Genomic DNA, 17,002 nt, shown 5'->3' with positions numbered 1-17,002 from the left:
CACATGCGTCAAGAACTAGGAAGTGTAATCGAGCTTGAAATCATGATCCTGACAAGAGACTGCAATGACAAGATGCAAAGTGTAAAAAAAAAAGTTATATTTTGGTCTGTTCTCACCAAAAGCCAACTGGATCATTCAGAAGACATTGATTTAACCACTGGAGTCTTATGGATTACTTGCACTGTATGGACCTACAAAGCTGAGATATTCTTCTAAAAATCTTTGTATGTGTTCAGCAGAAGAAAGTAGGTCATGCACATCTTAGATGTTCAGTTTTGGGTGAACTATCCCTTTAACTATGAAACTGGTCATGTGTTTATAACCCTGTTCAGATCAAGTGTGTGCGCGTGTATTGCATAATCCAAACAGGATTAATTCCCATCTAATGCCTGGTCACTGAATAATTTGTGCCTTTTGTTCCTTAAAGGAATAGTCCACCCAAAAATGAAAATTTGCTGATAATTTACTCTCAGGCCATCCAAGATGTATAAAACCTTCTTTCTTCATCAGAACAGGATTTAAGATAGGAAAGTAGCCCAGGTTTTTAGCTTCATTCAATGCAAGTGAATGGACACCAATTTTTGATGGTCCAAAAAGCACATTTAGTCAGCATCAAAGTTTTCCACATGACTCCAGTCAACTAAATAATGTCTTCTCTGAAGTGAATCGATACATTTGGGTGAAAAACTAAACGCTAATTAAAACTTTATTAACTTTAAAAAAAAAATTGCTTCCTGTTAACACTCACTTAACCGTCACTGTCGCGTAACGTCATCACGTTGGCGTTTACACGAGAATTCAGAAGTTCCACTCTGTTTACCACAGAGGAACGTACTTCACGTGAGAGTTAGGTCAATTCAAACAGATACAGAGAGCTGCCGGAAGCGCCGATTTAAAGTTAAAAACATTTTAATGAGCGATTTGTTTTTCACACAAACATATCGATTAACTTCAGAAGATATTACTTGATCGGCTGGAGTCATGTGGATTACTTTGATGCTGACTAAGTGTGCTTTTTGGACAGTCAAAAATTGGTGTCCATTCATTTGCACTGGATGTAGCTAAAAACTTGGGATACTTCCAAAAAATCTTAAATCCTGTTCTGATGAAGAAAGAAGGTAATATACATCTTGGATGGCCTGAGGGTGAGTAAATTATCAGCAAATTTTCATTTCTGGATGAATTATTCCTTTATTAAAAGTCCAGCACTCTTTAAACATACTGCAATACTGGAACTGTAAGCATACTGTTACATCCCAATGCTCAGCTTTAAGTATTCCCAAAAATATACTCCCTCTAGCCATACTCACATTTTCCCATTAATTTCATTCAATAGCATTTTATACAATCATGCACTCAACATTCTGTCTCTATGCTGTTATTCTGTGCATGCCTCTTTGTCCTGAAGGACATGACGTTCTCTCGGTTCTCCGTCAGATCATCAAAGGAATGTGATGCAGAACCAGTATTAGGGAAGTCTTCTCCCAGGGCTTGTTCATCCAGGTGGGAATCGTAGCTGGGGTCTTCTTGAATTGTGGCCATGCGTGGGGGCTCCATGGTGGGCAGAGGACACGGAGTTGGGGCTGGAGCCACCTGGGAGAGGGAGACAGGTGGAGTGCTGGTCTGCAGAGGACTAGTCGCCTGGAAGCGTGGCACAGCAGACATGCCAGAGGAGGATGTTGGTTTAAAGATCCGCACCGAAGCTGATTCTAGACTGCTTAGCAGCTCTGCGTTCTGTGGTAGCACATAAACAGTCACAGGTTTATGAAATGTCTTTTTTTTGTGTGAAATTAAATTCTCTTTATGTTCAGTCCTTACTGATTGGCACTTACACTGGGGTAGAAGAGTGACTTTGTGTTTAGTTCATACTGCTGGTCAAGTTTCTTATCCTAATGACAAAGAGAGACAAACAAAATAAATTTGTATTATAAGATGGCTTGTATTTTGCATTAAAGTGAGTGAATTCTGTATTTTCAGATGGGTTGTGCTTTTTCAGTTCACTCTTGGTATGAAAACACCGTTCGTTTGTTATTTTTCACACTTTTCCCTTTTGTCTTTGGGGTGAATGGTCATTTTAGACAGTAGTCAGGGTTATCCACCCCTTTTTGACCAGAGCATTTCCATGACTTTTCCAGGCATTCGTGATTACAGGATAAATAATTTTATAAATCATTTTGATTCAGCCCGATTAGCAAATAATTCATTTAGACCAATTTGAGAACCATTTTGACAAACTGACTGAAAAGAACTGACTCAAAAGAACAATTCACTGACAAATTGGACATCACTATGACGAGCAGGTTTTACTCTTCACAAAAGCAATATATAACTCATGATCTATTTTAAAACAGAGAAAATGGTAACACTTTACAATAAGGTTCCATTAGTTAACATTGGTTAATGCATTCATGCCATCCAAAATGTGTATGACTTTCTTGCTTCTGCTGAACACAAAACACATTTTTTTTAAGAATATCTCAGCTCTGTAGGTCCATACATTAGGTCCAAGTTAATAGTGGCCAGAATTCTGAAGCTCCAAAAAGACACAAAGGCAGCATACAAGTAATCCATATGACTGCAGTGGTTAAATCTATATCTTCAGAAGTGATATGATAGGTGTGGGTGAGAAACAGATCAATATTTAAGTCCTTTTTTACTATAAATCTAAACTTTCATTTCCACAATCATCATCTTTTGTTTTTGGTGATTCGCATTCTTTGTGCATATTGCCACCTACTGGGCAGGTAGGAGAATTTATAGTAAAAAAAGACTTGAAAAAAGGATCAGTTTCTTACCCACACCTATCGTATCACTTCTGAAGATATAGATTTAACCACTGGAGTCATATGGATTACTTTTATGCTGTCTTTATGTGCTTTTTGAGCTTCAAAGTTCTGGCCACCATTCACTTGCATTGTATGGACCTACAGAGCTGAGATATTCTTCTAAAAATCTTAGTTTGTATTCAGCAGAAAAAACAATTTTCATTTTTGGGTGAACTATTTAACTTATGTGAACAAACAGAACGTTATTGTAAAGTGTTACAGAGAACATTTATATTCACTGCAGAAATTGTCATGACTTTTCCATGACTTTCGAGAACTTTCCAAGCCTGAAAAGCACCATTTTAAAATTTCCATGATAAACCCGAGTAGTACAATTTAAGGCCAATCTATTATAGTAGCAGACATTTTCTCAGAGCTCAAAGTTGTAATTGTTACTGGGGAGATGACCCACCACATAGTGGACCAGAATGCTGAGAGGGATCCAGAAGAGCAGGGAGAAGACCACCACTGAGCCAACAATGTTATCTGCCAAGAATTTCCCTGAGAAAACACACACACACACACATTCACAGACCTAATTTCTCAATTTGGAATTCAAGCAAGCTGAAATCAACAGGTTCACAAGAGACTTACAAAAAGTATTGATGTCAAGCTTCTCAATGAAATCCCACAACCTCTCGATAAAATCCTGGACCTGTTTCATGCATTTTCCCTGGAAAGAATAAGATCAAGTGTTTAAATAATTCAACTTTAACCCATTTCCATTTGTCTTTTGAACTACTTGAATTGATCAGTTTTTATAGTTGTGTTTTACACAAGTAGAAAACCATGAACAGTAAGTGTATTTTGTGAATACTGTTTGGTACTCACTGCTCCATCACAAAAGCCCACTGTACAGGGTTTGCCTTTCCGCAGAAAAAGAGGGTTGCCCTTGTCATTAACATAGGGAGAGCACACCCCACTCTTACCCCTGCAGCACACCTTACAAGAGTTGTTTGTTTCTGAAGAATTAAATAGAATGGAATAAAAGGGCATGCCATGCTCAATATGGACTTTATAAATGTGATTTGCATATAATAACAGTATGTCAATGTACCATTGCAAGCACACGACTGCAGGCTCTTAACAGCCTCACAGAAAGGGATGCACTCTCCATTCAGACACCGCCCATTGTCCACACAGGTGGTCTTATCGGAAAGGTTCTCTGGAGGGGGGCACTCACTGCTTTTTCCTTATAAAAGGAGAAGAAAATATAGAGAAGACTTCCAGTCAGAACAAAGCACCATACACATAGAGGTGAATCTCACAAAACATGTCCAGGTCACAAATAACAGTCAAAAGAAGAAAATAAAAATATTTGTAAGCAAAACTACATACAGTACAGCATTGCTTAAAGAAAATGAAGCCTATTTTTTTACCTTTATGATTTTTTGCATTGTGACATTGTTCATGACAATGGATCCTTTTCAAATTTCCGTGTTTGGAAAGCAGAAGTCAAGGTCAGTCGGGTAAACTTCAATTCAGTTGTCTGGCCATAACAATTTGGCCCTTGTCAAAGTCGCTCAGTTTTTTACTCCTGCCCATCTCTCCTGCATTCAACACGTTGACTACAATAACTGATTGTTCGCTTACCATCTTATCTACCCAGACCTTGACATGTGGCCTTGTTAGGAGATGATCAACATTATACGATTCACGTTGTGAAGTGAGTGGTCATAATGTTTTGGCTCTTCAGTGTAAATGAATATTAAAACCAAAAAATCAAAAACAAATAAAAAAAGGATAACATTATGGTAATGAGAAGGGGGTGCTTAATTGTCATGACAATAATATCACAATGCAAAAACATATTAAAGATCCTTAAACAGAGATAATGTTAATGAAGTACATAAGTGCAATTTTCAGTTGTCTAAACTTGGAGCTTGTCTGTTGAAGTCTCACCTGTGCAGTAAGACCTGCCCTTGCAGGTGGCATCCATTGGCTCCTGACACACCTTGCTATGCTTCTCAAACATGCAGTCTTTGCAGCATGCACTGTTCCTGTCACTGTTGTCCAGAAAGAGAGAAATTAGTAACAGACAGAAACTGACATATGCCCAGATGTCGTCATTTGGAAAATGAAATAATTTATTTTGCATGTTTGATTGTGCATTTTGTCATGAGTCCACATGGGGGAGCTCTACCTGCACTCCACATTGGGCCGCAGTTTGCAGTTAGCAGTGCAGCAGTGGTCATTGTTGAGGTGGAGCAGTCCAGGATCACACTCCTCCCCTTCCTCCACCCGTGAGTTTCCACACACATTGCTGTTCCTCTCTCTGAAGCAGGTGGAGGCTTTGGACCTCAGTCTCTTTGCTATGGAGATCTTACTACAGTTGGAAAACAGCTAGAAAAACAGAAAAACAAAGCACTTACAAACTGATCATGTGACATTCTGAACAATGACAATGAGCTGCAACCAAAGCAGAGACCCTTCAGAGAAGCACATACTTTATTGTTGGAGTGGTCCCCACTCACTGCAATAGGGTACATTACATATTTGCCCCCCTGGTCCTCTCTGGGTGCACAGTACGGCACATCATCTGGGTCATGCACGGCACCAAAATTGTGGCCAAGCTCATGGGTGGTAACCAAGTCCGCTTCCTTTTGGCAAACAGTCAGCAAATCAGCTTACCACATAAAAGCGACCACAAGCATAGAGCAAGCTTACTAATATTTGTTAGTGCTCTAATGTAACTGGTACACTTACCTTAGTAAGAATGGTTTTTCCATAATTTTTGGTGCTGGTTAGACCAGTGTTAAGGTATATAGCACGATTGTTAGTTCCTGAAGGAGGACACTCTTAGGAAACAAAGAAAACAAATCAAAAGACCATAAGCATCTATTTCATTAGATCTAATTCAGCAATTATGCTGGCTTGAGCTTGTGGGGAAATTATTTCATACATCCACTAAAAATCATCTTGACATCAGTTGATTAAAGTCATTTCAAAAACAGTTTAGAAAAGTTCTGAGTAAAAGGTCAGCTGCATCACTTGTTGCAATTTTTATGGGTGACTTAAGTGTCCAAGTACTTATAGAAAAAAGCAAGAAAGAAGCCTTGGACTCACTTTCAGAGCAAAGCCCTCCGGGAAAGCCTGGTTTGGATGGGGCCACATAAGCCAAGCCTAATGTGCCTTCATCAAAATCCTGATATGTGAACAGATGAGCCAAGCACACCTTTGATGCATTGTCTGCAATGTCAATACTAAATTGCTGCAGAGAGAAGACAAAATGTCATTTTTACTACATTTATAATAAACAGTTAGGGTTTCCTTTGCATATTCTCTCTCTCTGCCGGCTCTCTCTTTCAAACGAATCACAATTAGAGATGGATTTGGAAACGAAACACAGTTACTTAATAATATTCTTTAATCTCTTGTTTATTTCAAAAGAATGCAGCACAGGATCCAGAGAAGATATAAGCTCTTAATAATTCAATGACTGCTGCTCGCTCACCTCCAGCAGCCTTTTGACATCCCAGACATCTTTGTTCTTCACCGGGGTCCCTTTCATATTGAAGTGGGCGCCTCCTGGCTCTACTTGTGTGGGTGTCTTATTAATTATGATCTGAAAGAGATGAATGTATTGATTGACATTGTGTACTCTAAAACAAAATTTCCTTGGAATTCTTTATCGGATGGGTTCTCCTTAAGGTAACACGTACCTGCTGAATCTGAACTCCATAACCTTTATATTCCTCGTCCCATGATGTATTCCGGTAAATGTCATCTACGCGATCAATCAGCTCAATCTAATAAACATCCAAGGCAAATTTGTGAGAATCTGACAACAATTCACACATGGTTCCCACACTTTTTGCCCAATGAGTTTATGCCTTATCTTGTCATTTTTGATTGGATGCAGATTTTAACCCCTTAAAAGTCTCTGCATAAATAAGTCAGGCATATTATGTATAATTTCAAAGCTTAGAATCTGAACTTTTCAGAGATTTATTCAATAACTGTTACTTAAAATAACAAAATAAGGCCTCAAAACATTTGTGTTGAAATTTAGCACCCCCTAGAGGTAACGGGGTAGAAATATTTATATGAAAATAAAAGTCCTTCACATATCATATAAATGGACAAGTCATATATCAAATGAAAGCTATCATTCTCAGGAATGTGACTGTAAAGATCATTTTCCCCCCATATACCACAGTTCAAAATATTTTCAAAACAATCACAAAGGGAAATATGATTTCTGTAAGTCATCAAATACAAAAGTCTCTTTAATGCTCCGATAACTGCTACTGTAAGCCCTAAATAACCAAAAACTTTATATCTGCTTTTACCTTAGGGTATGAGCTATTTTTACTTGTCTGTGAGCTTGCTTGGCTAAATAATCCAATGTTATATATTAGATGTCCAGAACAATATATGCCATTCAGAAGGAAAAGCATGCAAAACAAATCATCAGAAAAATATGTTTTTTACTATGGATTATAAAATGTTACATATCATCGCAAAGGGAAGGATCTCACGATTATAATGCCACCTAGAATGAGCATTTACTCCACTCAACGGCTAAGACATTCAATGAAAAACGAGGGTGGTGCTTGAACTGAAAATTAGACTGAATGTCTATGGACGAGCACATCTGTGAGGTGGATCTAAAATGCATTACAGCGCCACCTACATTTCAGATCTGTATATTGTGATGGAATGTGATGGAGAACAAATTATTTTTTCTAGTACTTCCTGTCATCTAGTGGAATAAAATAAGACTTTTCATAGTGAGGTAGAGTGAACAGAACCATAATTACATGTTTACACATTTAGGACAACAATCATAAGATTATAAACACATCCAATATTATTTATGAATAATTTGAGTCTTTATTATTTTATTTGGGGATTCTCTGAAAAATGAGACCAATATTTTGCAATTAGTCCACAGTATGTGTGAATGGTGAGCTTTTAAATTTGAGTGTGAAAAATTGCGGGCGGCAGCCCAAAAATGCACCAGAGTTTAAAGGGTTAATTCATCGTTTTTAATTCAGACTGATTTGCTACTGAATCAATTAGACTGATTTGTTTACCATTTCAACCATTTAATTGAAAATTACTCTAAAGAATGATTTGCTCATAAATCAGACATCACTGTGACTTGCAAGTTTTAATCTTTACAAGAGCAATATTTATCCAATGAAATATTTTAAAGCACAGCACAACTTTTACAATTAGAATTCATTGCGCCTGTCTTACTGCCTCACCTGATCTGATCAGCTGCACATGTTTGGGGCTCCAAATGAACGTGACAGGTTAATAATACAGAGACTGATATTAAAGACAGCAGGAATATTACCAGTACGACTGTACATAGTGTGACTGTAGCTCAGCTTCATCCATCATGCAGGTATACATCGGCTTAAGACCATAACTGGCCTCGGTGTGCGCATGTTGATGAACAGTCTCCTTTCTTTCCTTTTTACCCATAAAAAACATTAGTTACCTGACAGTTACGGGCGCTTCATTTCAAATCATGGAGAGGCTATATATGGGAGAATCAAACATCCACCACTCCTTTTACCATAATGATTCAGATAGGTCGCTAATTATTGCTTTGTGCTGTGATGTGTTTCAAGTGTACTGCATCTATAGCCAACATTTGGCAAGCGATCATTTTGACAAACTTTGCTAGTTGAATTATAATGATAAATTATTTCATATTGCTGCGCTGCTCAGCCTAAACCGCCAGAGGGCACGTCTCTATCTACAGGGGTTTATGAACATACACAAATTGTTTGATATACAATGAGTACTTTCTAGATAAACTTGATAATTTATAGATATTGATTTCTAGATAGACTTGGTTTAGATCAAATGAATACCTACACTGGCTAAGAATTATTTAGCAGTTTTCTTATTCTATTATTTCTGAACATCTGGGTTTATTAGATTTAATTTTTTTTACATTTACACTGTTGACAGCTTACCCCTGTGGTGCATTTGTTGCGTTTGTAAATTTTTCTTGCACACCTTTGTTTCCTATAATGAAAAGAATTTGGATTTCTCTAACCAGGTTGCCTTGCATTCTAATGAAGAACATACAATTTGAATCATGTTAGAGTACATTTAAAAGTTGAAAAAATAAAATCGTGAATCAAAATCAAGATTTTATTTTTTTGCCATATCGCCCAGCCCTATTTTCCAGTCTAAGTGGGTTGTTCTTGGCCAATTTAAGCTGCTATATAGAAAATAGGCTTTCCATGATAATGGGAACACTGTACAAACTTCAGAAGACAACCCCAAACTAATTTCACCTATTTCAGAGGACAGATTGTAATGGATACATTAAGCCTTGTGTATGTCTGAAAAAGCATTCTGAATATCAACCTTGACAACATTTACCAGGTAGTTTAAGGTGGTGCTCTCCTCCCTACGGCCAATGTGTCTGAAAAAGCGGTAGTCAGCCACAAGCAGCAGGGGGCAGGTGTTCTTACTGTGGTCCAAGGTTTGCCTCCTTTCTCTCAGGTGCCCTGTGGAAGAGATAGAAAGTGAAAATAGACAATGTGTGAAAAGGCAAGAGACGGCAATTACACATGAGTGACAAAGTGACTGTATAAAGCAGCTTCTAACATTAGACAGCCTAGAGTACCAATTCAATTCATGAAGTGCTCAGATGAGCAGAAAAATAATGTCTATTGTAGATAAGATGTATTGTTACAGATGGCCATAGAATGTGGTATCAGTCTGAGGATTTAATAATCAGTAATGACATATCAAAACTTTGAATGTTTTTTAATGTCTGGAATGATTAACTGAGCAGGCTGGAAAGATTGAAAAATGGATCCAAGAGTCTAAACTAAAACAAGGCCATTGAAATCTAGATGCATAGTGTATGTCACTGTGAGCAGAATGATAAAACATTGCAAATACAAAGTGTTGGGAATCGGGATACTCTACTAGAAGGTTGGTCTAAAAATGACTGAATGCAGAAATACAGCCTGGCAAGCAATGTAATTACAGAGTTAACAACTCAAACAAATCTGTGAGTGACCTGGTTTTTAGTGATTTGTTAAATAATGTTCCAAAAAAGAAAAGTTAGAACAGTTAGTAGCAACAAATAAAAGAGAAAGGCAATATACTTGTTACAGTATTATTGTAGCTATTATTTTTGAAGCATTAAAAAAAACAAAAACAAAAAATAAAACATTTGCATAAACTTGTTGAGACTTTGATGTAACAGATGTCGTTCCCCCCCCAACACTGCACAATTTGTATGTATCCCTTTTCTGACACACCCATTTCAGGTCTTGGAGTCTCCACTAACAAGCTGATGAGTTGAATCAGGTGTGTTTGATTAAGGAGATGTGTAGTGTTGGGGAGCCTCCAGGAGCAGGGTTGGGAACCACAACCGTATACTTTTATTAGTCTAGCATATGCCACTTGTAAATCTCCATAAAATCATATCCTACAAAGACTTACCATCCTTCTCCTCACCATTTTCTTCTAGTACTCTAGCCTGCACACTCTCTGGCAGCATCTCACTAGCATCTGTGTAGATGTAGCCGCACACTTTGGGAGCTGCCAGCCGGCTCACATTTCTGATGTCCTCAGAGCGATATACGAGTAGCCGACCATCCCGAGGGTCTTCAATAAACCTCCACAGTGGCTGTGGACACCAGATTAATTAGTTGGATGGATGAATGGATTCTCTTTGTTGAGTTGAATAAACTAAATCAGACTTGTGGGGATTTATACTACCTCAATGTTGTATTCAGCTTCATCAGTAAGAATGCGGGCAGTAAAGTCATTGTCGCCAATATGTGCTTGGACTCGCGAATTTACCTCTCCTAGAATGGAAGGATGATGGTTGGCAATGTGATAAAACCATGTGAACTGCATACAAAAAGTTTGCTATAAGATCTGAAAGGTGGTCATTTTTTAGATGTTAAAAATAGATTCTCCCAAGCATAATGTGCAAAGACATCTATAAGCCACTCATTGGTTGATTTTCCCTAAATGTGAACACTGTGGAGCTGTGGCACATTCAAAATTATTTTCAAGCGGCCCAACATAGCAACATTTGGCTCAACCAATGGCCTGAGTTTGGGGTGGAACCACCTGTTTGTTCCAATACTGGAAGAGAGCTAGAAACCTGTTTGGAAATCAGTGTTGTAGTCGAGACTAGCTCATCCGAGTCTGGGTCCAGGCCGAGACCAGAGTAGGTTGAGTCCAAGTCAAGGCCGAGACAAGAAGAGGGTCAAGTCTAAATCAAGACCGAGACCAGAAGAGGGTTGGTTCAGAGTCAAAACCAAGATCAGAGATGGTCAACTCCAAGTGAAGACCGAGACCAAAAGAGACAGAGTCCGAGTCAAGACTGAGACCAGAGGGTCGAATTCAGGTCAAGACCGAGACCAGAAGAGGGTTGAGTCCGAGGCAAGACCGAGAGCAGAAGAGGGTTGAGTCCAAGTCAAGACCAAGACCAGAGAGTTGAGTTCAGGTCAAGACCGAGACCAGAAGAGGGTTAAGTCTGAGTCGAGAACGAGATAAGAAATTTGAGTCCGAGTCAAGACCAAGACCAGAAGACGGTCGAGTCCGAGTCAAGACCGAGACCAGAGAGGGTCGAGTCCGTGTCAAGACCGAGACCAGAGAGGGTCGAGTCCGAGTCAAGACCGAGACCAGAGAGGGTCGAGTCCGAGTCAAGACCGAGACCAGAGAGGGTCAAGTCCGAGTCAAGACCGAGACCAGAGAGGGTCGAGTCCGAGTCAAGACTGAGAGCAGGGAGAGTTGAGTCCGAGTCCAGAAGAGGCTGAGTCTGAGACAAGACTCATACAGGCCTTTACAATCTTAATGAATGTGTTAAATGTACAAAATGAACTAAATTCACTTTAGGCTACCTCATATATAATTTGCTTAAGCTTATGCTGGTTAAACAATATTACCAGTCAAGAATAAAATTAAATCCCACATCCTAGGTAAAGTGAGCAAAATTATATTACAATGTCAGTGTTAACAACGTGTTAGTAAAAAAACAAATTAAAAGGTACAAGGTGCCAACGTGGCTTTGCATGGCAATACAGACTTCTAGCTTCTGTGTTCTATTATATTCTATTTATTGTAAGTAAACATTTCTGGTATTTAAAATACAGCATTACTGTACTATAACTAAAATGGACATTAAAAACCAAATAATAATGTATTACATATGACATACTGTATACGCAGTAAGTGAACCATAAACCTTTATTTTCAAATTGTTTACAATTGCACTACTATATTCCATTCATTTTAAGTCAAGTAAGCATTTCTGATTCCCTCTGCCTGCAAGATGTCATCTCGGGGTACTCGGGTTTCATCTCTGTTTTGTTATTTCCGAAAAACAACACCAACCCATTCAATTCTGATGAAGTTGAAAGAAGAATTCCTACATTTTCCTGTGTAGCATGTTGCATTCATGTACTATAACTATTGGCTAAAGCATTTCTAAAAGACTTCGGGGCCGGTGTCTCGAGTTGTGCTTTTAACTTTACAAAAAAAATTTTTTGACGCTAACAAAACAGCGATACGCAGTGCGATGGTGTCCATCTAGCACATTTACGAAGGAAAACAGCATGGACAGACGCAAACACACGTTCGGTGTGAACGTTCCCGTATTCACATGACACAGTTTGTAGGTAAATATCCACTTCATCCAGCAGTGATCTTCAATATCCTAAAACTGTTTTACTGAGTGAAAAACCACTGAAAATGATTCAGTGAGATAGTGGTCAGAACGATCGGACTGAATCGCAAATAGATTTTGCTAACCTGTTTGACTAATTCACTGAAAAGAATAGACTCCAAAGAATGATTAATTTGTGAATTTGGCATCACTAGTTCTGATTCTACACAGCCGACAGAAATACTAGTCTAATACTAGCTAATATTGTCAGTCAGAAAAAAAGTTTTTCAAATAATTTGACGCATTCATGGTATATTTTTGAAGGGACTCAACTGGTCTCAGGGAAAAGTCAGATTCCACACTTGTTTGAGTCAAGACCAAGTCCAAATTGTCCAGAGTCCATGAAAAGACCAAGACCATAAAAATATGGTCTCGAGACTGAGTCCAGTCTTGAGTACTACAACACTGTACTTATTTTTTCAATTATGTTTTGGCCACAGCAATTTTGCACTTCACTTTAAAGACCTGCAATAGGAAACTTTGGTAAAGCAGCAATATACACTACAATTTGTTCTAATTCATACTGTTAACATTAATAATGGTATACATTACCTAAATGGAATTATCAATGACAATATTTGTATTTGTATTACATTAACAGTAAGCAACCATGAATAAGATAGGAAATGGTAGAAATTAAAATGCTTGATTTAAAGGGACTTTTTTAGTCCTGTGCATTGAAAATTCCAAGATGTTTTACATTAAAGTTATACAGTTGCAGTTACCAACAACATGACCGGTGAAGAAATCTTCCCTCTTGACATCATACATCTCCTGAGTGCCATCTTCCCCAACCACCACAGCATTAAAGTCATGAGTGAAAAGCTCAGTGTTGGTTATCAGGTACAATTTGAAATGCCTGCAAAATAAATAGAAGAGATCATCACATGACAGCACTAATCTTGGCGATGACCATGTGTTGTAACACTTACAGTAGATCCATAATTGCACTCCTTTAGATGGCATCACCCTGACACTTCTGTGCACACACACACATAAAATCACACTGGGTGATGAGTACTTACCTCTGTAATGCAGTGAAACTGAGAAGCCTCTCTACATGTGTGTGTGACTGGACGTCTCTCTTGCGAACCGAATGTTGTTGAAGATTGGACAGCTGAAGAACATCAAAGTCTGAAAGCATTGAGCTGAGCTGCTCTGAAAAAGTCACAATTTGCTACTTTAAATTCCTTAATCAGGACAACATTATTTTTAAAGTGAGAATTACAAATGATAAGACAAAACACTAATGGGAGAAACAAGCACATAGCTAAAAGTAAAACCTTTGCTATGGTAAATACTGTATACTGTAGTTTCTTTAGAACTTTACTACACTGAAAAAAAAATATTTGTTGGTTTAACTTAATTAAATTGTGGACATTGGTTCCACACAATGAAAATGAGTAGGCTCTACTCAAATACTTTGTGTAGAAAAAAACCCTAAATGAATTAATTTAACCTAACTTCTGTTCAAATAACTCTATTGAACCTTGCAGCTGGTTGGTATATGAAAAGCAATACACACTACATTTTTAGTAGTAATGTACCCAACCTCAACCTAACCATTAGCTCCAAAAAAATAGAAACCCCTCTAAATCCCAACATAACAGAACATTAAAAACTAACAAGTCTCCTACTTGTTCGATTTAGCATAGAAACACATTAAAATAAAACTTAATTTTAAAATGTTCCCTCCCAATCCAGTCCCATGCAAAGCATGCAGCTACTGGAAATCCCCTGCCTGCTTTCAGCAATACATTGATGCGACAAATATAATTCAGTCCCAGCAGTGGACATATATGGATTGTACACAATGAAAATAAGTTGAGACAAAATGCTAAAGAACTGTGTTGCATTAGCTCATTTGAAACAAGTTAAACGAGCAAGCAGTAAATATCACGTTAAGTGAACCCCATCTGTTAGAAGTTTGAATCCATTTCAACATTTTATGGGAACACAAAGCGTTTTTTTAAAATCAGACAATGGTCATTGTGACCTCACTAGAACACTATCTTTCGCTTTAAACGTATCCAAAATGTTTTCAAAGTCCAGTGGATGCAGAATAACTCACCATGCTCGCCGTCTAGGACATCTCTAATGGGTCTTTTTGAACACTCCGTCAAGAATAAAGACGCCAGAAAGAAAACGACTCGTTTCATGGCGAGGAGGACGTCGTTAATGCAGCATACAGTACTTCACGCGACATAGCAACATTTAATCCTATGGATTATCAAACTGTTTGAGATCAACATCTGGACATGGTCAACCAAATTCACGTGCTCACAGCTGGCTGGATAAAAACACAGTATCGGAAAAACACAAAGTATCAATGAAGTATCAAACAAGACCACAAATACTCTCACCTACATGCCGTTTGGTGTTATAAGGAAATATAATTACTCTAAAAACCAATCGTGCCAAAATCTGGAGTGTATAGTGAAATACCCGGAAGTATTTCGTGTGGGATGGAGGCATCCGATTTAATGCGTCAGTTTATAATAGCAGGAAATCACTTTTATGTTTATCTAGAGATCGCATTGGAGACGTTATCAAAAAAACGAAATTACGTAGGGGTTTTAAATAATGTTTTTGGCGTGTTTGCGGTAGTTATTATGCAAGAGGATCAACTCTCGGGCTGCGTCTCAAAAACTTGTGCGCTAACAACCTAGACAGTGTTTTTTGGGCATGATGGGTGTGTGAGCGTCTGTCTAGGTTGGCAGTTTACTAGGTTTTGAGACACTTCCTCGGTCTTGTCTGGCTCTGTTTTTAAATTCTTACCTCAAACTCCATGAGATTCTGTCCAGTGTCCAAAGGCTCATTTGGTTCACAGTATTCAAGCAGCTGTAAAATTTTATTTAGAAGGCTAGCATTAACTAATAGTACGAAATTAATTCGTTATATTTGTAAATTATTTTCAGAGAATTATGGGGGGGTGGATGTGATATGACATGCTTTGTAGGGGTATTTTCTCACTTCATAAATGAATGAGAAAACACCACCACAAAGCACCCTAAGCTGAACCGGCCATGAAACGCCAAAGTGTGCCGCGATATGCAGAAGGGTACAGCGAAACACATTTCCATATATATACACACACACACACACACACACACACACACACACACACAAACTTGAAGTTTACATACACTTAGGTTAAAGTCATTAAAACTCATTTTAACCACTCCACATATTTCATATTAGTAAAAAAAATTTGTGGACCTCCACAAGTCTGGTTCATCCTTGGGAGCAACTTCCAAATGCCTGAAGGTACCACGTTCAGGCCATCATACCACTCAGGAAGGAGATGTATTCTGTCTCCTAGAGATGAACGTAGTTTGATGCGAAAAGTTCAATTCAATCCCAGAACAACAGCAAAGGACCTTGTGAAGATGCTGAAGGAAACAGGTAGACAAGTATCTATATCCACAGTAAAACAAGTCTTATATCGACATAACCTGAAAGGCTGCTCAGCATGGAAGAAGCCAATGCTCCAAAACCACCATAAAAAAGCCAGACAACAGTTTGCAAGTGCACATGGGGACAAAGATTTTACTTTTTGGAGAAATGTCCTCTGATCTGATGAAACAAAAACTGAACTTTTTGGCCATAATGACCATCTTTATGTTTGGAGGAAAAAGGGTGAGGCTTGCAAGCCGAAGAACACCATCCCAATCGTGAATTGGCAGCATCATGTTGTGGGGGTGCTTTGCTGCAGGACGGACTGGTGCACTTTACAAAATAGATGGCATCATAAGGAAGGAAAATTATGTGGACATTGAAGCAACATCTCAAGACATCAGCCAGGAAGTTAAAGCTCGGTCACAAATGGGTCTTCCAAATGCACAGTGACCCCAAGCATACCTCCAAAGTTGTGGCAAAATGGCTTGAGGGCAACAAAGTCAAGGTATTGGAGTGGCCATCACAAAGTCCTGACCTCAATCCAATAGAACATTTGTGTGCATAACTGAAAAAGCATGTGCGAACAAGGAGGCCTACAAACCTGACAGTTCCGTCTGGAGGAATGAGCCAAAATTCAAGCAACTAATTGTGAGAAGCTTGCGGAAGGCTACCCAAAACATGTTATCCAAGTTAAAGCATTTAAAGGCAACGCTACCAAATACTAACAAAGTGTATGTAAACTTCTGACCCACTGTGAATGTGATGAAAGAAATAAAAGCTGAAATAAATAATTCTCTATTATTCTGATATTTCACATTCTTAAAAAAAGTGATTCTAACTGACCTAAAACGGGGAATGTTTTCTACGATTAAATGTCTGGAATTGTGAAAAACTGAGTTTAAATGTATTAGGTGTATGTAAACCTCTGACTTCAAGTGTGTGTGTGTGTGTGTATTCTTTAATATAAAAGCAAATATCAAGGTTACAATGAGGCACTTACAGTGGATGTTGATGGGGTCAATTTTTGGAGTTTAAACACAGAAATTTTAATATAATTTTATAAAAGCACTTGCATTCATTCTCCTGCTAAAACTTGTGTATTAAGATGTAA

At 38.2% G+C, this 17,002-nt stretch overlaps 1 protein-coding gene across 5 annotated transcripts; it reads right to left on the bottom strand.

The window, feature by feature from the left end:
- Positions 1–1,126: 1,126 nt before the first annotated feature.
- LOC127410155 (disintegrin and metalloproteinase domain-containing protein 17-like) lies at positions 1,127–15,248 on the bottom strand. Of its 5 annotated transcripts, none has more exons than XM_051645250.1 (20): positions 14,856–15,246; positions 14,564–14,712; positions 13,518–13,650; positions 13,218–13,351; positions 10,533–10,621; positions 10,254–10,440; positions 9,177–9,304; positions 6,488–6,574; positions 6,280–6,390; positions 5,892–6,036; positions 5,532–5,623; positions 5,273–5,425; positions 4,969–5,168; positions 4,728–4,831; positions 3,883–4,017; positions 3,657–3,787; positions 3,420–3,498; positions 3,238–3,326; positions 1,833–1,889; positions 1,127–1,734 (listed from the first exon to the last, which is right to left on the bottom strand). In XM_051645250.1, exons 2-20 carry the CDS (start codon positions 14,649–14,651, stop codon positions 1,357–1,359), a joined length of 2,520 nt encoding a protein of 839 aa, XP_051501210.1. In that variant the 5' UTR covers positions 14,652–14,712; positions 14,856–15,246; the 3' UTR covers positions 1,127–1,356. The 5 variants fall into 5 exon arrangements, with proteins under 5 accessions (XP_051501210.1, XP_051501211.1, XP_051501212.1 ...); XM_051645251.1 differs by having other exon boundaries at positions 14,860–15,246; XM_051645252.1 differs by having other exon boundaries at positions 10,269–10,440; positions 14,564–15,248.
- Between the last annotated feature and the right edge of the window lie 1,754 nt (positions 15,249–17,002).

The sequence above is a fragment of the Myxocyprinus asiaticus genome, chromosome 19, assembly GCF_019703515.2.
Source record: "Myxocyprinus asiaticus isolate MX2 ecotype Aquarium Trade chromosome 19, UBuf_Myxa_2, whole genome shotgun sequence".
NCBI lineage: Eukaryota > Metazoa > Chordata > Actinopteri > Cypriniformes > Catostomidae > Myxocyprinus > Myxocyprinus asiaticus.
The sequence above is the reverse complement of the archived record's forward strand: the minus strand, read 5'-3'. Positions and strand labels throughout refer to the sequence as shown.

Bases quoted from the DNA above. Each gene is read 5' to 3' on its own strand.
- LOC127410155 (XM_051645249.1), bottom strand. From the start codon at position 14,651: ATGAAACGAGTCGTTTTCTTTCTGGCGTCTTTATTCTTGACGGAGTGT. The intron at 10,622-13,217 runs GTAACTGCAACT...CTTCCATTCTAG, and splicing joins CTTCACCGGTCATGTTGTTG to GAGAGGTAAATTCGCGAGTC. The intron at 4,832-4,968 runs GTAGAGCTCCCC...TCTGGACAACAG, and splicing joins CGGCCCAATGTGGAGTGCAG to TGACAGGAACAGTGCATGCT.